General features: G+C 49.5%; 2 protein-coding genes across 12 annotated transcripts in view; both read left to right on the top strand.

Annotated features, from left to right (window-relative positions):
• The window catches only part of dst (dystonin), a 120,634-nt gene extending 113,732 nt beyond the window's left edge, over positions 1 to 6,902 (top strand). For 8 of the 11 annotated variants that reach the window (XM_079729488.1, XM_079729486.1, XM_079729491.1 and 5 more), the window contains 6 exons: positions 812 to 929; positions 2,762 to 2,875; positions 3,955 to 4,166; positions 4,547 to 4,657; positions 5,210 to 5,336; positions 5,794 to 6,902. In XM_079729488.1, the coding sequence (XP_079585614.1) occupies positions 812 to 929; positions 2,762 to 2,875; positions 3,955 to 4,166; positions 4,547 to 4,657; positions 5,210 to 5,336; positions 5,794 to 6,038 (927 nt within the window). In that variant the 3' untranslated portion in view covers positions 6,039 to 6,902. The remainder of the gene's footprint in view (positions 1 to 811; positions 930 to 2,761; positions 2,876 to 3,954; positions 4,167 to 4,546; positions 4,658 to 5,209; positions 5,337 to 5,793) is intronic. The other 3 variants (XM_079729483.1, XM_079729487.1, XM_079729484.1) reach the window with 2 other exon arrangements.
• A 1,961-nt stretch (positions 6,903 to 8,863) lies between these two features.
• Positions 8,864 to 22,731, top strand: LOC307070333 (uncharacterized protein; the record flags this gene model as incomplete). Its single annotated transcript, XM_079728765.1, has 26 exons — positions 8,864 to 8,942; positions 9,364 to 9,487; positions 10,034 to 10,430; positions 11,255 to 11,332; positions 11,676 to 11,771; positions 11,895 to 11,948; positions 14,150 to 14,203; positions 14,294 to 14,347; positions 14,460 to 14,513; positions 14,917 to 14,970; positions 15,071 to 15,124; positions 15,249 to 15,302; positions 15,741 to 15,794; positions 15,925 to 15,969; positions 16,055 to 16,108; positions 16,225 to 16,278; positions 16,387 to 16,440; positions 16,648 to 16,719; positions 16,809 to 16,844; positions 17,850 to 17,894; positions 17,996 to 18,028; positions 19,172 to 19,318; positions 20,380 to 20,556; positions 21,340 to 21,430; positions 21,917 to 21,994; positions 22,520 to 22,731. 26 exons carry the CDS (start codon positions 8,864 to 8,866, stop codon positions 22,729 to 22,731), a joined length of 2,304 nt encoding a protein of 767 aa, XP_079584891.1.

The following is a 22,731-nucleotide window of genomic DNA, read 5'->3' as shown; positions in this document are numbered from 1 at the left end:
CACCTCTCCCCCCTGAACCCCTCTCTCCCCCTCTCCCCCTCTCCCCCCTGAACCCCTCTCTCCCACTCTCCACCTCTCCCCCCTGAACCCCTCTCTCCCCCTCTCCCCCTCTCCCCCTCTCTCCCCCCTGAACCCCTCTCTCCCCCTCTCCCCCTCTCCCCCCTGAACCCCTCTCTCCCCCTCTCCCCCCTGAACCCCTCTCTCCCCCTCTCCCCCTCTCTCCCCCCTGAACCCCTCTCTCCCCCTCTCCCCCTCTCCCCCCTGAACCCCCCTCTCCCCCTCTCTCCCCCCTGAACCCCTCTCTCCCCCTCTCCCCCTCTCCCCCCTGAACCCCTCTCTCCCCCTCTCCACCTCTCCCCCCTGAACCCCTCTCTCCCCCTCTCCCCCTCTCCCCCCTGAACCCCTCTCTCCCCCTCTCCCCCCTGAACCCCTCTCTCCCCCTCTCCCCTTCTCCCCCCTGAACCCCTCTCTCCCCCTCTCCCCCCTGAACCCCTCTCTCCCCCTCTCCCCCTCTCTCCCCCCTGAACCCCTCTCTCCCCCTCTCCCCCTCTCCCCCCTGAACCCCCCTCTCCCCCTCTCTCCCCCCTGAACCCCTCTCTCCCCCTCTCCCCCTCTCCCCCCTGAACCCCTCTCTCCCCCTCTCCCCCCTGAACACCTCCCTCCCCCTCTCTCCCCCTCTCCCCCCTGAACACCTCTCTCCCCCTCTCCCCCCTCTCTCCCCCTCTCCCCCTCTCCCCCCCCTCTCCCCCCTCTCTCCCCCTCTCCCCCTCTCCCCCCTCTCTCCCCCTCCCTCCCCCTAACCCCCCCCCAGTTCGGAGACTCCCAGCAGCTGCGTCTGGTGCGGATCCTGCGCAGCACGGTGATGGTGCGGGTGGGCGGAGGCTGGATGGCCCTGGACGAGTTCCTGGTGAAGAACGACCCCTGCCGTGGTACGTTGACCCCCGAGTGTGACCCCGAGTGTGACCTCACACGGCCGGGGCGGGGCTGTTCTCATGGAAACAGTGGTAGGAGATTAGGATAGATAGATAAAAGGATAGATACCTTAAGATGAGACATTAGTAAGAGAGAGAGAGAGACAGAGAGCGAGAGAGAGAGACAGAGAGAGAGAGAGAGAGAGAGAGAGAGAGAGAGACAGACAGAGAGAGACAGAGAGAGAGAGAGAGAGAGACAGAGAGAGAGAGAGAGACAGACAGAGAGAGACAGAGAGAGAGAGAGACAGAGAGAGACAGAGAGAGAGAGAGAGAGAGACTCTACAGTCAGCAAATGGATGTCATCGATCTGATGGTTGTGTTGCGATAGATGATCTAATTTACTTCTATATCCCAGTAAATTAAGAATAGGATAGACAGGATCCCTCAGTATATGTTCAATGGCTCAGGATTGTCATGTGATATCCTGATTCACCTGTAAAAAGAAAAGCACAAATGCATAATTTCCATGACGTTTTTAATACTCTCCATTTTTCGTATCTGTTAAATCGATGACCTGATGATCAGGTTGTACACAAAATTACCCTATGATTTTTACATAATCTTTTAAACTAAATGCTTCGCTATTTCAGCGATAATTAATGTTTGTTCATATTTTTTACAATGTTCATATTTCCAAATGTCAAATGAATTGTATTCCCTCTCTCCCAGGGCTTTCAATGTATAACGGATATTTTACGGCCCGGTTATAGAGAGTTTTTATTGTTTTTACACTATTCATGACATTGTCTAGCCTGGCTATACCCATGCTGCCTTGCGCGCTATTTCATTTTGCGCTGCTGGGCAGCCTGGATTCCATGGATCCGATTTTCGCCTGAGATAGGGAACCAATCACAGAACGGGGAGGGACGGCAAGACGATGACGACGTCATTGCGACACACCGAAGCTTGTAGTTTACGGATCCAAAATGGCAGCAGACATGTTACCTTTCGATGCAGCCTTAGATAGTGTTCTAAGTAGTTTTGAACGCAAGTTTATTTTGAAAAAAGAGCAACTTCCGACGTTAAACTCTTTCATTACCAAGAAGGATGCCTTTGCCCTGCTACCAACAGGCTTTAATTGGCTATGGGCTGCGTACAGACTAATATGATAGACATTCGTAGCGCCCAATAAACGGCTCCGGGCAATCGTAAACTACGCCTCGAATACGAGAAAATGAATGTGTGGTTCCCAGACCTCTTCTCAATGTAGATTGAGATGAGGTCTGGCGTTAGCCAGGCTAGACATTGTCCATGTCCGAGGAAGAAACTTCTTTGCAGCTAATCTTCTTCTTTCTCACTCACGGTTTCATTTTTTTGTTTGACCTCAAGAGACAACTGGAGGTCTGTTCTGGAAAGGCTAAGCTAGCACAAACGTGCTATGTATGCAATGTAATACTGGTCACTAGTCAGGCATTTGAGTCATTTGGAGAAACAAGGAACAGGCTCTGAATATCAGTATTTAAGAACAGAATTTTTTTTAACAAAGAAATATTATTTACAGGAATAATTTCACACTCACTATCTATTCATTTTTTTATTTACGTTTTTTTGTTTTATTGTACGTTTTTAATTGCACAGTTAATGTTTAGAACATGCAGTAACTCACGGCAATGCCATGTCGACGACACAACCAATTCCTCAAGAACACACAAACAGCAACACATGTCCGTGCTTCAGTTACCAGTCCGTCTTCAGTACTATGAACGTGTTCGACATGCCACCTGTTCTCCTTCCTGTTGGTTGACCGGTGCGCTGTGTCCGTTTCCCCCCCCCCCCCCCCCCCTCTCCAGTGCATCACCACGGCAGCAAAATGCTGCGCTCGGAATCAAACTCCTCCATAACTCAGTCTCCTTTAGGTTGGCAAATCTCAAACTTACTCACCGTGCTCCATGATCCCAATAGCGGTATGTGTGTCTGCACCTCCACCGTGCTTGTGCGTGTGTGTGCCCGGTTGTGCGTGTGTCTAAGGGGTGTGTAAGTACTCACAGGTGTCGTCCTCGCCGTCGTCACCACGAACATCTGCTTGGTGCTTGGTTCACACCCACTCCACATCGTCGTCGCCCATGGCTCCCCTCGTTGTGGTTGTGCTGGTTTCTCCCCCCCCCCCCCCGCATGCCCTCTGGTGTTTTACTTTAACCTTCAACGGCACCCCTCTGCTGTCGGCGGGTCCTTTTTGGGAGGGGATGTCACTTGCCTCTCGGTTCAGCGCCCTCCCTCCCAGCGGGTCACCCCAGAGCTGTGAGCACCCGGTGGGTGTTTGTTGTGGCGCGCCGCTGATCTCAGGTGCGACTGGAAATAACATCTCTAAAAATAGCCCAGCCGTCACGCCAGGCTTGTGGTGGCTACAGGGGGTGTGTGTGTGTGTGTGGGGGGGGGGGGTGAAAAAAAGTGTTTGGTGAACATGTGTTGTGTTTTTTTTTGGCTTCGGATGTGTTTGCTGCCAAGCTGTGCTTCGTAGTGACATAGTGTTATTGGGGTGCGAAGGCTGGGATGCTGGGATATTCTGCCATAGAAATATAATATTTATCTTTGTGGACCAAAGTGCATATCAAACTGCTTATTCAGAAAGTTTTCATTATCAAAATCAGTAATCATAGTATGATTATAATGTTTTGAACGTTTAAGGGAATGGGTTGAAGGTGTATTTAAAACATTCCACTGAATAGAGCAGTATTGCTTACTTTTTTGGGGCTGACAAAAAAGCAAAAAAAAAACGATATTCCATTGCCTTGGAAGATTATATTTATTCGACAAGACGTCCCAGAAATGTAAACCTGCATGTTTTACATTACTCATCGTGTATTTTTAATTTTGTTTAACGTGTGGCATGAACACGTCATAAACCCCCATACGCCCGTCCACCGCGTGAATCCATTCAAACACCCGAGCTGGACTTGAATGCGGCCGGGTCTCATCCTGTACATAACGCTGACCCTTCCTCCAGGCCACCCGCCTCACTCTACCTGTCTCCCCCCCACCCCAGCTAAAGGACGCACCAACCTGGAGCTCCGGGAGAAGTTCATCCTCCCCGAGGGAACCACCCAAATCATGGCCAGCTTCCGCTACCGGGGCCGTCGCTCGTCCAGACCCTCGTCTCGGGCCGCCTCCCCCAACCGCTCCACCTCCAGCCACAGCTGCCCCGCCCCGGCTCCCAACGCCACCCCGGTCACCACGGTGACCAGCGGAACCCCCAAGGTGAGGGCGCTGTGCTCCTCGCAGCGGCGGGGCGGCCATCTTCTTTTAAATGGTCTCTGTGCCGCGAGAAACCTTCCAACATCTCGACCTGAAACTGGCGCTGTTCCTACCCCTATGATTTGACGTTTGTATCTTTGGGTTTTTCCGTCAGTTATCTGCTAATATTGTCACGAGGCAACTGCCGTCTTTGTCCGTATCTTTCTATTATTTTTATTTACTTCTGTCATCTATTTTGTCCATATTGTTTCATATTTATTTCAGTGTCCGCCTCTTCTCCATATGTTTTTTTGTATTGTTTTATTATGGTTTATTATTTCTCCATTCGTCCCACGTCAACCATTGTCCATGTTATGTATACATTTTGTACCATTGTTCCCCAGAACTCCCAAGCCATTGCCCGCAATTATGATAAGCCCTGGCTTGTCAACAGCAAGCCCTCGTCTCCTCTTAAGTCATCAGACGGCTGTGGTAGTCCTTGCTCGTCGTCAGAGGTACCGTGAACCAACGCCACTCTGGGGAACTCGCTGGCCCTCTAGCTAGCTCTCTCGATGGCTCTCTCGCTTCTTAACCTTGACCTCACCGCCTCCTTCCGTCCAACTGAAATCTGTAGCGCCGTGGTAGTCACCGGTGGGGGCTTTGCTTGGTGTGTTTCCTTCACTGTGACCTCCTTAGTTTCTAGGAGCCCAGAGTTCTTGACTCAACGAGATATTCTGCAACCCCAGATTTCAGTTTGGCCTGAAAAACTCAAATACTCTTAATATTCGAAAACATTAACCCGTATCAGATTCTGTCCTTTGGATTAACCTTTTTAACTGTTTCAAGAACTGCCTCCTTTCTGGGATAACCTTGTTGTTCGATGTACTGTGTGTATGCATGCTTGGTTCACTAATGATACTAATATCAATGACTGATGACAAAAGGCTAAGCTCGAGTAAAAACAACATCTCTTGGTTTGCTTTAGAGGGATTAACACTGACTGCTTCTGACGTCCATATTGTATGTGAATGTCGAACAGGATAATGACAATCCATGGTGTTTTTCAGGGTACGCCAGTACAGGGCAGCAAACTACGTCTCCCAGGATACCTGTCTGGGAAAGGCTTCCAGTCGGGCGAGGAGGGGACCTTGATAAACACGGCTGTACTCAAGGCACGCGCGCAAGCAATGGGCGGTACGTGAAGCTCGGCAAAATGATGATTTACTGCTTATAAGTTAAACATACAGACCACTCCATGTTATTTAACATGTATATTGGATGTGTGCTGTAACTACGTTTCAAACAGTTACCCTTTTTCGACTGGATTATCTTAAGGATTGTGCTTCGGGTCATTTTAATTGTAATCCATCGTTCACATCGAATTGTGATATATAACCTACCTAATGCTGCTGATTCACTGTGCCTCATTGGCTTAATTCTAAGCCAATCAGAGTGCTTTTTACATTCCATAACCACCATCTGCCCGAGTCATCCATTTTACTTAGGCATTTTTGACGCTAAATGCAAGATTAGCATCTTGAAATAAGACTATAGGCAATCATTCTTTGAGGCTAACGATAAGAACGAAGCAGCCGCCACCTCCCAGACTGCCTCATTAAACCCTCTCTAATCATGAATGCGTCCCCCGCAGAGAGGAAGAACCCCAGCCAGCCGGCCAGCCGAGGCAGCAGCCGGCGGGGCAGCGACGCCTCCGACTTCGACATCTCCGACATCCAGTCGGTGTGCTCCGACGCCTCGGAGAACGTGGGCGACCACGGAAGACCCTCCCCTCGCGGCTCTGCCGGCCGTCAGCACGGCGGGAAGCCCTCCAAGATCCCCACCCCCAAGAGGAGGGCCACGCCCACGAGCAAACTGGCCAAGGGATCCAAGCGATAGCTCCCGGCCTTGACCCACCTCACCCCTCGACCCCTGACCCCTCTCCCCACCACCACCCCTTCCAGGGAGCCGTTGGCTCCGAGCGGTGTGCAATAGACACTGGAAAGAAAACACGAACTCAGAAAAAAAGAAGACGAAGGACTGCGAAACGGTGTTAGTGTTATTTAAATTGCTGCAAAGATGTAAAATATTCCATTAAGAGGCGATGTGGTTTTAATTTTAACGTGCGAATGGAATGTCAATGGCCTTGTGGATGTGTCTTAATGTATTTTATTTTTGTGAATAATGTCGATTTTAGTTTTTACCGTTTTAATTTTATTAACGCTGAACCTGTAGTGGTTTGAAATACGACTTTTGAAAGAAAAAATCGTTGAACTGGGTGGGTGTAGCCCAACAGTTGTACTAAGCTATCGAATGGCATAATAACATCAAGACTGTTCTCTGAGAGAGTTAATGAATGTACTGTTTATTTATTCGTGGTGATTTTGCGGAAAAAGGTGTTTGCGTGAGACACACTAATTATGTATTTAAATTGCGATGTTGTACTGCCAGCGCTGCATATTACAGGGCAATCCAATATACCACAACATACCACCGTGCACCCTGCATAGGAAGGGTTCGAGTCGACGCAGGAAAACCTCTCCGATCATGTAGCTTGTAACTCCTATTAATCTCAGCCAATGCTAATCCGGTTTCAATCGATGGGTTCCCGCATGCAGGCCTATAGACTATAGCCCTGTAGACTAGCTCCTCTAGCAGCGCGTGGCCTTCTGTTTCCGCTCTGGTTCAGTAGAGATGTCATGGTTACTGTAACATATTTGTAATAAACCACCCGCCTGCTGAACGCTGATTCGTCAACGAGAACGCTGCTCTCCTTGTGTTCGGTGTCTGTGTGTGTCGTTTACTCTGTCCGGTGTGTCTGTGTGTACTCTTAACCCTGATAACATCGTCACCTTAAGCAGGTCCTCTCAAACTTCAAGTGTTGTAAGTATTATAAGCAAGACATTCTCATTACTGTTTCTCTATGATATTGTTTATTCATTTAGTTATCCCCTTCCAGTCTTCAAACATGCTGATGATCAAATGAAACCCACAAGCCATGAAATATAAACTGTGGTCATTCCATTTAAGGATAACAGTTTGAAAACCACTTGACAACCAAAAATAATTGATTAATTGGTTGATCCCAAATTAAATGTCCATTCTCACAAATATGCTGGCCAATCAAGATGAACAGCAGTTGGTTCCTATTTGGACCAGACGCTCGGACGGACGTCTCCAAGATATTATCGATAAACCGAAATCACTCAACCCTGAAATCCGATGCCTACTAGTAACCACAGTACAATAAAGAGGCATGATACGGACACCGCCTCAACACTGAGGAGGTAGGCTAAGTGAGGGTAATGCTGGTTCAATGGACTCCATCATTGACTTCAGTGTATTGCTCCAGGTCCGTTGTGCCTGCAGGCCCAGTGCCTCCCATTCAGGCCACGGCTGGGGGACTGTTTGCTGAGCCTGGTGTGGCCTACCTGTGACATTCTGCATCTCTCTCCCACAAGGAACCCTCCACACAGCGCTGCACTCAAAGTGGAGCCCACTTTTTCAACCCGTTTATTGACGATTCTCAAATATTTGTGACTAGAGATATGGGAAAATACTCTGTATTCACAATCATTGTTATTTAATCAGGAAACATTCACAACTCACGAGTACCACAGGCCTCGAAGGCATAGATTGTGGTGTAAATACTTTAAACACCTTCCTTTAACCCTTTGATGCTTGTTTAAAATTACTAGCGCCCCACATCCTCCGTGGTGGGTCAGAAATGGCCCTGGTTGTGCGTCAAGAGGGTTAAACAAGCACATTCTCCGGGGGTCGACGCCACTCCATCTTCTGGCACTTGTCAGCTCCAACGGCTCTCCTACCGGACGGGCTCTGGACGGGACCAGCCTATAGGAGGCCGCAGATCCCCTGGGGACCAGGGGTGGAGTGGAGCACGGGGGACAGGTCCTGGTCGTCGTCCCCCACCCCCCACCCCACCCCCTGAGATCCTGGGCTCTGAGCTCCCAGTTTGAGTGGTTCTCCTGTTCCAACCGAACCTCACCGGACCCTGGGATGGCTTATTAGGTCTGGATCTGCTCCTCACTCGATCCACTGTAGAAGGACCCGTCCACAGCCATCTTAGGAGTCTCTTTTTTTGTTTTTTTTTAAGGAATATGTAAGTAACTCTGGAGTTTTTCGGATTATAATTTGTGTGTGTATAGTCTGGGTTAGTTGAGGTTGTGTCGTGGATTTCTGTGGTGTGTTGTTGGTCAAAGTAACAGAGGCATTAGCAGCCATTGCGATTGTAGATGAAGTGTCTCATTTATATAAAAAATGCAAGCGGTTCCTTGCATTTAAAAAAAAAGAAGATGCAATTCTACTTTTGGGGCATTTATTGGGGATATGTGTTCCGATGTTATTTGTATATGAATCAGTCCAAAGATAGTATTTAAAGATTTACTATTTAATCTGTTACCTTTCGCATATCATTTTAGTAACATTCAAATGGGTCATATTTTCCTTATCGTTCACTAATCACTTATCATTTTACTTTTGTAGAAATATTGTTTCCGGCTTATAATGACTGAAAAAAATGAATGAAAAAAATGCACACATAAGGCCTATTCATTTACAACTTTAATTTAATGTTAACAATTCATCATATGTTTTTTTTATTTTTAAATTGTCTCTCTATGCTATTTTATAGATATTATATATTCATTTTTTTTATTATATATTGCTTTTTTTTCAGGCACCTTTGAACTTTGAGTTTTTGGGAAATGCCAGCCTTTAAAAAAATGCTGGTGTTCGTAGTGTTTGTTGGAGTCTTGGCGGCGATTCATTGCCAGAAATTACCAAGTAAGTAGGTTACAGTCAATATGTAATTCGAAATATTCAACACACCTCACAACATGTCCGCTAGATGTCAGCATTTCACAACCAAGTGCTCATGACCTGATTACTCATGAATATTGCTTGAATCACCAAAACACTTCGGAACCAAAGCAAAAATACCTCAAAGTCGTCCTTATCTCATTCAACGTCACGTTGCATGTCCCAAATGTAACTTCAGACACCCCAAAACCCTTTGATGATCAAAGTTTTTATCTATTTATCACCACCTTAGGCTAGGCTTCAGCCATATTTGATGACATGAAGAGCTTTAAAACGTTTTAACATATTGATATGCGGATCAATAATGCGTCTTGATACTGATTATGTATTCACCTGAATGCTAATTCATATCAAACTAAGCTAGGTGTTGTTCTTCTGTTTTAAGGCTTCGACATGCTGGAGGAGTTCCGTGTGTCCGAGTCCCGCGGTGTGCGGAGGGTGAACGGGTCGGACCCCGAGGCTGTCGCCTACCGGGTGAACCCTTCCATCCACCTTCAAAGGACCATGAGGTACTGCACTCTGTCCGGAAGCCATGTTGGCTCCGCGGAGCTGTGCACAACACTACACAATGATTAACCACAACGACAACTAGGACTTCGTCTGTCAGGGTAGATTGCAGGGAATGACGAGGGTGAAGGTGTGAACCCTCATCAGTTCCAGTGTGAATACGTAAATACGTTTTCGGAGATTCAATGGTCAAATTCAATTCAGACCATACACTGTCAAAATAAATATGGTCCTTGAGGCCACCAGCCAGCAAACTCGATCCTATATATACACTGTAACCTATGGATTACAGTAGAAAAAACAGTTGTTATGTAATGGACATGAATACAATTAATTAATTTATTTTCATTTTTGAAACGGAGACTATGTCGCCGTTTTATCCAAAGCAGCTCACAGTGAATTGTGTCGATACCTCAAGGAAGCCAACACAGACTGACCGACTGTAGAGCTTGGGACGTGTCCTCAACTCCCACAACCTTTCGCCCGTCAATCCAACACCCCCCCCCCCCCGTCTAACGTTAACACATCTCCCCTCCTCCCCCCTTCAGCGACGTGTACCCCGACGGCCTCCCCTCCGACTACTCCGTCATCGCCACCTTCAAGGTGGCCCCGGACACGGCCCGCAGGTCCTGGGACCTGTGGCAGGTCAGCGACCCCGAGGGCCGCGAGCAGGTGGGCCTGCGTTTCCACGGCGACTCCCGCTCGCTGGACTTCTTCTACGCGGGCCCCGGCGGCACCCAGAAGTTGCGGTCCTTCACCCGCGGCGTGGACAAGCTGTTTGACGGCGAGTGGCACAAGCTGGCGCTCAGCGTGCGCGGCGGTCGCGTCCGGCTCCTGGTGGACTGCGCCGAGGTGGGGGTGGAGCGCGTGGGCGAACGCCGGCCCGTGATTCGCCGGGGGTTCACCTCCATCGTGAAGCGCGCCGTCGGCGATCGCTCAGTGGCCGTAAGTCTGTTGGCCGCCGGCGCCCGTGCCTGGCGCTGTTGAGTGATTGGTTGTTGACCGGGATCAGTCCCGCAGTGATTTCAGATACGGGTCACGATGGAGCAGGTCAAAGGTCAGGGCCTCTCGCTCAAGGGTGCTCACAGGTTGGTGCTGTTTAATGAATTGAGGTTTGGACTCGAGGGGGCTTGACGGCTGGGAGGCCGTCGCCCTCGTCACTGCGCCATCCTGTCCGCGAATGTGTTTTTTCGTAGGCGGAATCCGGGAAAATCATGAATATGAATGAGGGGACAGCCGGGGATTATCCAATCACGTTGGTTTGAATCCCTGATCCAATCCAAAAAGGCTCAAATCCGTCACGTGGCCGCAGAGAAGGTCATTTAAATTGTAATGTATATTAAACTGACGTTAGTCAAACGCATTTCGCTGATAGGGTTAGGGTCATGGTTAGGAGTCAGCATGCGAGTTGGACTGACTGTTAGGCTGCCTGTCCAATCCTAGCGCTTGAGGCGGGACTTTTCCCGGATTCCGCCTACGAAAAACCCATTCGCATCCTGTCCTCGTGTCTGACTTCTTGTCCCCCTCAAATGAGTTCAAGACCACCGGTTCCCCCCCGACTTCTCTGTTTATATAGTTGTGTTCCCACGTCCGCCGTCTATGTCCCTTAAGAAGAACCGGGAGCCAGCTCAGGTCCACAAACAGAGAGGCAGAGAGATGTGTCAGGGGCGGTTCCCCTGGGTTGATGTTCCCGCCTCTTACTAGTTCCCAGCCTGAGCTGGTCTGTCCGTCCGTCCGTCTGTCCACCGACCCGTCCTCTTGTCCTCCAGGTGGACCTGCAGCAGATGGACGTCTCCTGTGACCCAGAGCAGGCCTACTCGGAAGGCTGCTGCGAGCTCTCTAGTGTGGTGAGCTGGGCCGAGACACACGCACACACACGGACACACGCATGCACACGCGCACACATGCATTGCACACACACACACACACAAGCGCGCGCGCGAACGACACACAACCACACACATGCACACGGACGCACACGCACACACACGTGTGCATGGACGCATAAACACACACACAGACGCAAGCACGCACACACACACAGACGCACACACACACACACATTGATGCACGCACGCACACACAAACACCCACACACACGCACACACACACATGGCGTGGTGGTCGCAGCCTGGCTGTTAAACAGTGAATGCATTTTTAACACATTTCTCTGTTGTGTGTTTATGGCAGTGTGGCGGCCATGCAGAGATGGGGATAACAGCTGGCCGGCCGCCCTGCAAATGTATGAATGGACAACCAGGGGTTCAGGGGCGACCGGGGTCAAAGGTGAATGAGATGAACACACACACACACACACACACACACACACACACACACACACACACACAGGACCTTGGTTGTTTGATTTCTCCAGTCTAACAGATCCATTTCTGTGTGTGACCCCGGCAGGGTCACCGAGGTCTGCCGGGAAATTCGGGAGATCCAGGACGAGCCGGAAACTGGGTACATATAAAACAGCAGCAAACATTTAACACGGCGGTGCCAAAGGCTCTGTCGTGTTGTGGAGCCCACAGTGGGTTAGCTCATTAGGGTGGGCTGTGTCGGCTTCAACCGGAGCCGTCGCTGTGCTAATTCGCTCGCAGTCCACTGCCACATTGAAGACGGCGGTTAGAGCGTTTGGTCAAGAGGAGGCCGGGCGGAGGCAGGAGCAGGTTGTCAGAGAGAGCGCTGAGCAGGTTCCTGGCGCGTTCCTCAAAAAAAACAAAAACAAAAACGGAAATATCCCTCTTGCAATGTAGTGGAAAGGACGCCAAGAAAAATACAAACCTGCCCGGATGTGCTAATAAATGAGTCTTTGGGGGTTTGTGGAACTGCAGTTTGTAACTGTCAGTGTAGGCTTAGGATTATAGGTTAGGAGATGTGAATGGCAGAGGATCATAGGATTTGTAGTGGTTTTCTGCTTTTTCCCTTCAAGGACTCTGAGCCAACTATAATTAATCCCATAGACACAATAAAACAAGAATACTGCAGAGTTAAAACCAAACCATTCAAACATGACGGGAAGCCTGTCAAGAGCTTACTCAGCTGCGTGTGAACCCCTGTTATGGTTTCCATGTTTTAAAAGATCTCCATCTCAGCATAAACGCTAACAGTCGTAATCACATGAAGATCCACTTGTCCTTTGAAGCGATTCAAGACAGCCAATCGCTTCATCGTAATACGCAACGGGACGCGTCGTGACTTTAACGTACACGAAACGTTTGTTGTCTGGAGCTATCCTAACAGCGAGGGCCTCAGGTGTGTGTAAACCGGGTAATTTCGCCTGCGTAACGTAATCGCTTTGATGTCCAGCTGCATGTCAGGGAGAGTTGGGTCCCCCGCATTCAGAACCCATCCCAGATGCTGGCCTATGTTTACCGAGAGATGTTGAGATTGTTTATTGGCTGATGGGTCAACATTCAACACGGCTTCTGCATTCAACATGGACATCCGCTCCGCTGCCACTGAGTGCATGTCGACCCTTGACACACACACATGTGCACGCACACAAGCACATGCATGGACACACACACACACAAACACACACACACACACACACATTCTGCACGTGTGCGCACAAACACACACACCATCAACACACACATAGCCCTTGCGCAAGCACACGCACCCACGCGCACACTCACAAACATACTCATACACACACAAACATGCACACACATACTCCTACGCACGCGCACATAATAGATACATGCACGCTTACACACCCACACACACACACACACACACACACACAAGCCCTAGCAATAATCTGGAACTATGCGGACCACATTTGCACGTCCTGCGTCGTAGCCCCCGGTTCCCATGTGGCGGTGAACATCTGTCTTGTGTAAGCCACTGGAGTCCTGAAGGCCCGGGCTGCGCTCACATCACAAAGCACCACCATGTGCAGCGCCGTCCCCGCTGGCATCTGACGAGGGCATTTCCTGGCCCCGGGCCCCGCTAGCCCCCCTCGGCCCCCTCAGTGGTGGGTGGCCGGGCCCATACCGCCCCAGAAGGGCTGCTGTTAAAGTTCACGGTGACGCCTCTCGCCGAGCCGGCGGCCATGTCTGAGCAGCCTGCCCTCTTTCCAGCCGATGCCGACTGCAGAGAGACCGCCGAAGAAGGTGTGATGGTTAAATAAACACGCAACGCAGAGACGCCGCGACGCGCCGGACTCTGCTTGTTGACTCAGGGGAACGCGGCCAACTGGCAAGACGCTGCGGCGCGCTAGGCTGTGTTCTTCCCTGGGTTCCCCCCTGTGTTCTCGCCAGTGTGTTCTCCAGTGTGTTCTCCTGTGTGTTCTCTAGTGTGTTCTCCTCTGTGTTCTCCAGTGTGTTCTCCTGTGTGTTCTCCAGTGTGTTCTCCACTCTGTTCTCCAGTGTGTTCTCCAGTGTGTTCTCCAGTGTGTTCTCCTCTGTGTTCTCCAGTGTGTTCTCCAGTGTGTTCTCCTCTGTGTTCTCCTCTGTGTTCTCCAGTGTGTTCTCCTCTGTGTTATCCTCTGTGTTCTCCAGTCTGTTCTCCAGTGTGTTCTCCAGTGTGTTCTCCAGTGTGTTCTGAGGTCTCCTCGGAGCATCTGTGGAACACAAACAATAAAAGTCGCATTCTGGGGATTCTGTCATTTAACAAGGCTGCCATTAACTGAGTGATGCAATGTTGTCCCGCAGGGCATCATGGGTAATACCGGCGACTACGGTCACAACGGAGAACCAGGCCTCAAGGTCAGATCCTTCCTCCTACCTCCTCCTTCCTGTCCTACCAGCACCGCCTCCTGTGTGCGTATGATGATGACGTTGATCTTGTGTCCTTAGGGTGAATCTGGAATCAGAGGCGAGGAAGGACTGCGAGGCCTGCGTGGGCGAGTGGTAATCCTATAAACGCTATATATCACCTTACTCGTTTGTATCCACCTTTCCTTCCTCTCTGTGCCCTGATTGTATGGAAAAACTCCTCATGTACGGATTGTTGTGTCGGCAGGGGGACAGGGGCCCAAAAGGCCTCAAAGGGTTGCAAGGAGCAGGCGGTTTTAAGGTAGAAAAACCGCCACCATCTGCACCCATACCACCGCCACCACATCAACACACCACCACCTCCACCACAACCGCCAACTCCCACCATACCACCACACGCCTCTACCACCACTACCTCCACCACAGCCACCATACCACCACCACCGCCACCACCACCACTATGACCATGACCACCAACCCTGCCACCACCACCCCCTTCCCCAAAATCTCCGCACCCACCTCCACAACCGCCACCACAAACATCACCCACGGGCACTTGGCTCTTTTTTACATAATCGTTCAAAGTCTTTATTTCAATGTGTTTAATTTCGGTAAAATGTAATAATCCCATCAGGCACCGGCAAAGTTACTGTCTATAACCATAACCGAGGGTATGACCATGGATGTCATGACTTTAATCACAGGGAGTCCGAGGAAAACCCGGAACGCTGGGAGAGACTGGGAAAGAAGGGGAAGTGGTGAGTTGGTATCACAAGACACTTCCGGCAAACACTTTCATAGGAGATTTGTATTTCTTTACATCTCTGTCCGACCTCCTTCTACCCTCCTTATTTTAAGGGAGGCCAAGGAGGAAGAGGACATGTAGGAATCCCGGGGTACCAAGGCGTGAAGGTATCCTGGTCATTCATCATCAATTATCGTCTTTTCATCTGTTTGTCATCAGTTTGTCTATTCGTCATTGGAACCTCTAAATTGATCTTGATTCGTTTGAATTCATCTTGCCATGACTCTGCAGGGAACGAAGGGAACCACTGGCGTGGAGGGCTCCGGGGGCCCCAGAGGGTCGCAGGTGGGTTCTGCCGATACGACCCCCCCCGTTCGCCTGTAGATCTCTGACACGCCTGACCCTGTCTTCGCGCAGGAACCCTCCGCTGCGAGCAGACACGGCGCATGGATCATTTTAATGTGCAAACGACACAGCGGAGAGGAGAGCTGTGTTTTTGGCACAGGAGCCTTTTCCATAAACAGCATTAGTGCGTGTGGTTGGGTCCTGGCTCCGTTTGAAGGGCCCCAGAAAGTGTATATCAACATAAAGACGCTGAGTCACTGTGAAAGGAACCTCAACGGCCACGATAGCCAACTCCACTGGACACAGGGAAAGTCCAAAACCCCACCGGCCATTAAAAATTAGCTCTCTTTCGGTATTAAACATCGCAATATTTAAGAGGTAGCGGTTTTCACTGGAAACGTTAGTAATTTGTCCCGAAATGCTTTCGCTTCTTAACAGGGGATCGTGGGAGACCCTGGACAGACAGGAACGGCTGGAGAGAAGGGGAAACCCGTATGTACCGTCATCGTTTTACAGCAACACAGCAACCCTCCCATTAAAAAACTATAAATTACCTTCACATACATGATTCTGAGTATCGTTTCGTTCTTCGTTTCCTGTCTGAAAAAAAACGACAAACTAGGGGATCCCAGGACCTAAGGGTCGAGTCGGCACCATTGGACCAAAGGTGAGTCCCTGTTGCCATAGAAACTGCACTCAATTTTAAGTCCCTCATTCTTAATTGATTTTTTGTGTTAATGGCATTTCTTTAGGGAATTATCGGCGACCCCGGCAAGATAGGCCGAGACGGCGACTCTGGCATAGAGGTACTGCTCTTTTGGCTGATGTAAAGAGTATTGTTCGGTTGGCAAATGTGAAGTGTTGTGTTTATACCTGATAAGTCATTCCAACCAATGACCGTGGCTCTGTTCTCCTTCCGAAGGCTTACCAAGGAGTGCAGGGTCCCGGTGGCAGAGTTGGGCTGCTTGGTGTCAAGGTGACTTACCCCTTTACAGTGCACATGTCTGCCGACCAAGAGATGGGTGTTTGGTTTGGTTGGTGGCCTGACAGGTGATTTAAAAGTGTGTGACTTGCTCTTCAACAGGGGGAGAAGGGACCACAGGGAACGCTGGGGGAAATGGGGGCCCAAGGCCAAACTGTAAGTCATGAAGCGCTCAGGTGTTCTTTTCATTTGAAAACCGCCCGAAGAGGCGCAGCGAATGTGTAGCGTTGTGTGTTGTGTGCGTTTCTACGCTAAGTAGTTTGCCATGCTAAAGGAAAAGCACAGTGCACCAGGGATGAACTGGGGGGGAGCAAGAGAGAGAGAGAAGACCCCAGAAAGGGTAATATATGTTTCTGTCCCTAGGGTCCCAGAGGTTACAAAGGTTCCGCGGCAAAGCCAGGAAGACCTGGATTTATTGGCCCTCCAGGACCTGTGGTGAATATTCCAGTCGAATCCTGCTCTCCACTCTTTGAAATACAAGTTAATTGTCTTTAAAACCACTAAACCGTGTCATTTTCCCGCAGGGTCATGTGGGCTTTTCCGGCAAACCAGGAACTAAGGTAACCCTTCCCTACCTAGCGCAGGCTAGCGGTCTTACAGTCACCTGATCTGTGCAAAGCCAATGTCTCCGGGCCAAAGTTCGCCTTTCTATTGCCCTTCAGATCCTTCATTGTTACCACGGTGATTGATCCAATATAGCTTCTTTTTGTTTTGGCGTACTCCGGGTAGACTTCGAAAGACTGGCCTCTATTTCTCACATGTCCAATCTTTCATCAGACCATTCGAAACACTATCAGGCTGTGTTCACTTATTTCTGATGACACATAAACCTTTCGACATCAAAGAGAGGTAAAGTGTAATCCCGGGAGAAAATGAAATACTTCTAAATAAATATATAAACTCCTTAGTGCCCAATCAGTCGTAGCCATTAGCGCTTAGCTCGGCCGCACTCGGGTTAGCTTGGGTTACGGCTCCGGGGGGGGCCTCGTCTTTTACTGTGTCATCGCGGCTCTCGTATAACTAACTACCTGAGTGGCGTCTGTCAGCGCGCTCATATCAGCGGCCGTAAAGAGAGCCGGCCAACAATCGGATAATTCACTTAGCTCCCCGGAGTGGCTGCCCTCTTTGATTCTGTAATGGCAGCTCTCAGGGCCCATATTGGTCCGGTGGCTCCTATTCTCCCCATCTGGACAGGGGGTCAAAGCCAGCGCTAAACTCCCCCTGAGGGCACCATTCTTGGTGTTTACTGGCTGCTTCAGGGCCAATTACTGAGACTCTCTGTGCACCCATTTGTCCACGTTTTTGCAACATGCAATTTCTAAAAAAAACAAACAAATTAATGATTTTATACTTTATACTAAGCTGATTGAAAAGACTGAGCTGATGTGTACTTTTGTTGGTGATTGGACTTTGAACGGACTTTAAAACAAGTTAACTAATGACGATGAATTACGTGAGTGACAAGATTAATATTCAATGACTAATATGGACTTCAACGCGACATAACAGGCATGTCCAGTTCAATGAATTGAACGAATTCTCATGTTTTTCTTGTGTTTATGCAGGGCGATGTGGGAATTCAGGGAATCCAAGGAGTCACCGGGGATAAGGTACAACTTGTTCCTTTGCTCTGCTGCTCATCATACTCTACTTGTTTGTTTACACTCTGACCTCTGACCTCTGTCTCATACATGCTGCTCTTCTTTTAAAGGGTCCAAATGGCGAGAAGGGGCCCAAAGGGAAGGTAGGACAGTGTTTACTCCTTACACTTATGTCTTACTTAACCAACAAGTAGCTACTGGGACGGTTATTTCTCAATTGTGATATCTGAAGTCTTGTTCAATGATGGTTTTACAACTCTGTTGGTTTTCATAGCTGATGGAGAGGCCAGGGCAGGTCTTGCAGAGAATTATATTCACAATTCAGTTTTCACTGTTGTCATAAATCAAACCGTTTAGATCTATGTGATAAGTAAAGAGTCACAGACTTCACCTAGTAGCCAAATTGTTTACTTGGGTGGGGAGATTCATTCCTGGATTTCAGAATCCAATCGTCTGCCAAAAGAACTAAATCTAAATGGATTTTAAATTATACCTGGGAGGGGTAATGGTGCTCAGAACTATAAAAACATACTTTGAGTTGTCATGGTTTCCAAAGATTCTAGAATGTTCACCGACCCAACTGACCAATATGGCCACTAGGGGACTTTGATATATATATATATATATATATATTTTTTTTTGCATTGCTTTTAGCATTTACCCTTAATAATAATAATAATAATACATTTAATTTAGAGGCGCTTTTCACGTCACCCAAGGTCGCCTTTCAAGTCACCAAAAGCAGTGTCTACTTTTGTTTGTATTAGTACTTTGTATTCTTACTGTATTGTATTGTATTTATATTTATCCTGTGTTCTTTCCACTGCTGCTGGGCTATTGCAACAAACTAATTTCTCCTACGGGGGATTAATAAACTTGTATCGTATAGTGTACATGCATTCAATATGGCCACTAGTGAACTTTGATACATGCATTCAATATGGCCACTAGTGAACTTTGATACATGCATTCAATATGGCCACTAGTGAACTTTGATACATGCATTCAATATGGCCACTAGTGAACTTTGATACATGCATTCAATATGGCCCCTAGGGGACTTTGATACATGCATTCAATATGGCCCCTAGGGGACTTTGATACATGCATTCAATATGGCCCCTAGGGGACTTTGATACATGCATTCAATATGGCCCCTAGGGGACTTTGATACATGCATTCAATATGGCCCCTAGGGGACTTTGATACATGCATTCCCCCTGTCCCTCTCTGCTGAGGGCCCCCTAACCCCCGTGTCTCTCTGGATGCTGTCCCCCGGCCTCTAGGTGGGAGACAAGGGCCGGCAGGGCCCCCCCGGAGGGAGGGGGGGGCGGGGCCCAGGGGGTGAGGCCGGGCGCTCAGGCCCCGTAGGGGTCAGGGGGGTGAGGGGGGAGGGAGGACCAGATGGATTTCAGGGCCCCCCCGGCCCACCGGTAAGCAACCGCCGAGATGTCCTTAGAGACGTGTGTGTGTGTGTGTGTGGGTGTGTGTGTGTGTGTGTGTGTGTGTGTGTGTGTGTGTGTGTGTGTTCATGTGTGTGTTTGTGTGTGTGTGTGTGCGTGTGTGTGGGTGTGTTTGCGTGTGTGTGGGTGTGTGTGTGCGCACGTGTGTTTGTGTGTGTGTGTGTGTTTATGTCTGCGATTTGTATGTAAGTATGTGTGAATATGTGTATGTGTGTGCATGTGTGTAAGAGTGTGTGTGTGTGTGCACACGTGTGTTTGTGTGTGTGTGTGTGTGTTCATGTCTGCGATTTGTACATAAGTATGTGTATATGTGTATATGTGTGTCTGCGCCTTGTGTGTGTGTGTGTGTGTGTGTTTGTGTGCATGTGTGCATGTGCATGCATGCATGTGTGTGTGTGTGTGTGTGTGTGTGTGTGTGTTCATGTCTGCTATGTAAGTATGTGTGTATAAGTGTATGTGTTTCTACGGCTGTGGGTCAAATAATATTTGAGTCCCTGATCAAAACCCACATTTAAAGAAAACGATTTTAAAACGATCCAAAACAATCACAAATATAGAAACAACTTTTGAATCATTTTCAGCATGTTTCATACTGGCTCCTTGGGCCTGACACCCACGTCAGAACACACACCTCCCCTTGAATCTCTACTTTATAGCGGCCTCGCTTTAACTAGGGAATTATATCACACAAGTTATTTGCAAGCAACCACCCGACCTGGAACCCAGTGCCCCTCTCTTTAACAACGGCCTCTGATCCTATCTGGAGCCTAGTGCTAGTAACTCACACAGTCAGGGGCCGGTTTAGTAGCAGCTGTAAACCAAAGAACGACTCGCGGATGGGAAATATCGTTTCTCGTTGGGTCCGCTTCCCGTTGGGTCCGCTTCCCGTTGTCTTTCCTTTGTGCTGGGAGCCAATCCCTCGGTCTGGCGTGCGCGTTGGTCGCGTCCCGTTCCAATGTTCCCTCATCCCGGCGCTCAAGCCACCGGCCCGGCCCCGCGCTGACAGCTTGGCTCGTGCTTTCCTCACACAGGGGCCCGCCCTCCCGGCCCAGCATGTCATCGAGGTCTGCAAGCAAGTGGTGCTGGAGCAGATGTCCACCTTCGCCAACTCTGTGAAGAGGACGTGCGCTGCCGTGTGTCCGCTGTACGGGGACGTGCCAATGGGGGCTCCGGGACCCCCGGGACAGAAGGGACCGCCGGGGACACCTGTAGGTTTTTATCTGGGATATAATGTTGTTGCTTGGTCTAGAGAGCTCCACTGCATGGTTGGATGCGTTGCCGTGGGTGAGGGTGAATCGCCTCGTTTTCAGCAAACCACCATTTTCAGGTGAACGTGTTTTAATCTAGGTCGGGTCATCCTGCGTGTCGCCTCGTAGGTTTAGCGTGTGTTCCACATGGCCTGTCTCACTGGCTTCGTGAAACGTTGCAAGAGCCTGAATTAGACTAGAGAGCTCATGCATTTGGCACTATTGTTTGGAATGAAAGCACGCTGATTTTCCATGTCTCCATGAGGACGAATAAGAAGTCACAGACAAGGCACTTGGTCTGTTTCGAAACTGTTTTTTGGGACAGTGCTGACCCTCCTCTTCCACGGAAAACCCCCCCTACGCTTGGCGGGGTGCCTGGGGAAGGCCCAACGCATGTTCAGCTACAGCTTTAATCACACTCACCCCTCGACGGACAACATCGGAGAGTCCACAACACAGAATCATCTGTATTATACTGCTGTTCCCCCACCCCCCCACAGACACACACAGACACACAGACACACACAAACTCCCTATGGCCCCATTTCCAGCCCCCATGTATCAAATCAATGTGCACAACGTTTTCTCAGCCGGATAATAACTTACCCGTTTTCAGTAAGTGAGAGGAGAGGGAGACGTGAAATGGTTTTTCGTTGTTGTGTGAACACCCTAGGCCTAGACGACACACTTTCACTGCTCCCCTGTGAAGCGCAACGTTAACATTGATGTGTCCGCTGCGTCCAGGGACAGCCTGGTGCGGACGGCGGTGAGGGGGAGTTGGGTCAACCAGGGTTCTACGGGGACGCCGGGGACGCCGGCAGAAAGGGGGCCTCAGGTGAGGAGACTGAAAGGGTTCAGAACGTATGGATGGACAGATGAATGGAAGGATGGACATAGTAATGGGTGGATAGACGGATGAATGAATCAACGGGTGAATGGTTTGATGAATGGCTGGATGACTAGATGGACAGCTGAATGGATGGATTGGTCAATGGATGGAGATGTATGGATAGACGGACAGAAGGTGGATAGATGGACGGGCAGATGGATGTATGTAATGATAAATGGATCGATAGATGGGTGAATCAATAGAAGGTGGATGGGTGGAGGAGTGAAGGATGGATCAACTGTGGAAGATGTATGGATAAATGGGGAGAAGATGGAAGGATGATGGATCGAGAGAACAGGGATGGATGAATAAAAGATGGGCGTCTCACAGATGGACGTACGAGGGATGAATGGATAGATGGATGGAGTGTTGGATGGCTGGATAGACTATGGTGGTCCCTGGCTTCATGAGACCTCTGTCCTTGGCTTCCAGGTGACCAAGGCGAGCAGGGTGATAAGGGGTCTAAGGGCCATGGTCTGCCTGGCCACGTCGGAGACCAGGGAACCAAAGGTACCACCTTCCTCACCATGTCCAATAACAACCACTGACAACCCAAAAGACTCTTAACAACCACTTCATGACCACCCAAAAGACACTTCCTAACAGCCACTGACAAGACAACCTTAAGGACTCTTATAACAACCACTGACAACCCTAAAGACTCTTCTAACAACCACTCACAACTCAAAAGACCCTTCCTAACAACCACTGACAACCCAGAAGACTCTTCTAACAACCACTCACAACTCAAAAGATCTCTACCGAACAACCACTGACAGAACAGCCCAAAAGACTCTTCTAACAACCACTCACAACCCAAAAGACTCTTCCTAACAACCATTGACAGGACAACCCCCAAGACTCCTCTTCAGCTGCAGAACAGTAACACGTGGCCATCTGTTCGGTTTGTTTAGTCTTACCTCATGGCCTGCAGTCCAACCTCCTCCATATTCCCCCCTCGTTCGCATTCAGTTGCGAAAAGAAAAACAAAAGAAAAACAGGAAACTAACGGAACATTAAACGGTACGTCCGCAGGCCAGCGTGGGCGCCCAGGCCGGGTGTTCGACGGTCAGCCGGGGAAGCCGGGTGAGAGAGGGCACGTGGGGAGACCCGGGATCACGGGTCACCTGGGTCTCAGAGGGGTCCCAGGGATTTGCTTGACTTCGGGCTGTGATGCAGCTGTACTCCCCACCACCACCGCCCCACGAGGCCGGCAAGCACCCCAGAGACCCAGAGGCCGCTCTTAG

The sequence above is a fragment of the Pollachius pollachius genome (genome assembly GCF_949987615.1).
Source record: "Pollachius pollachius genome assembly, chromosome: 2".
Classification (NCBI taxonomy): Eukaryota; Metazoa; Chordata; class Actinopteri; order Gadiformes; family Gadidae; genus Pollachius; species Pollachius pollachius.
The sequence above is the reverse complement of the archived record's forward strand: the minus strand, read 5'-3'. Positions and strand labels throughout refer to the sequence as shown.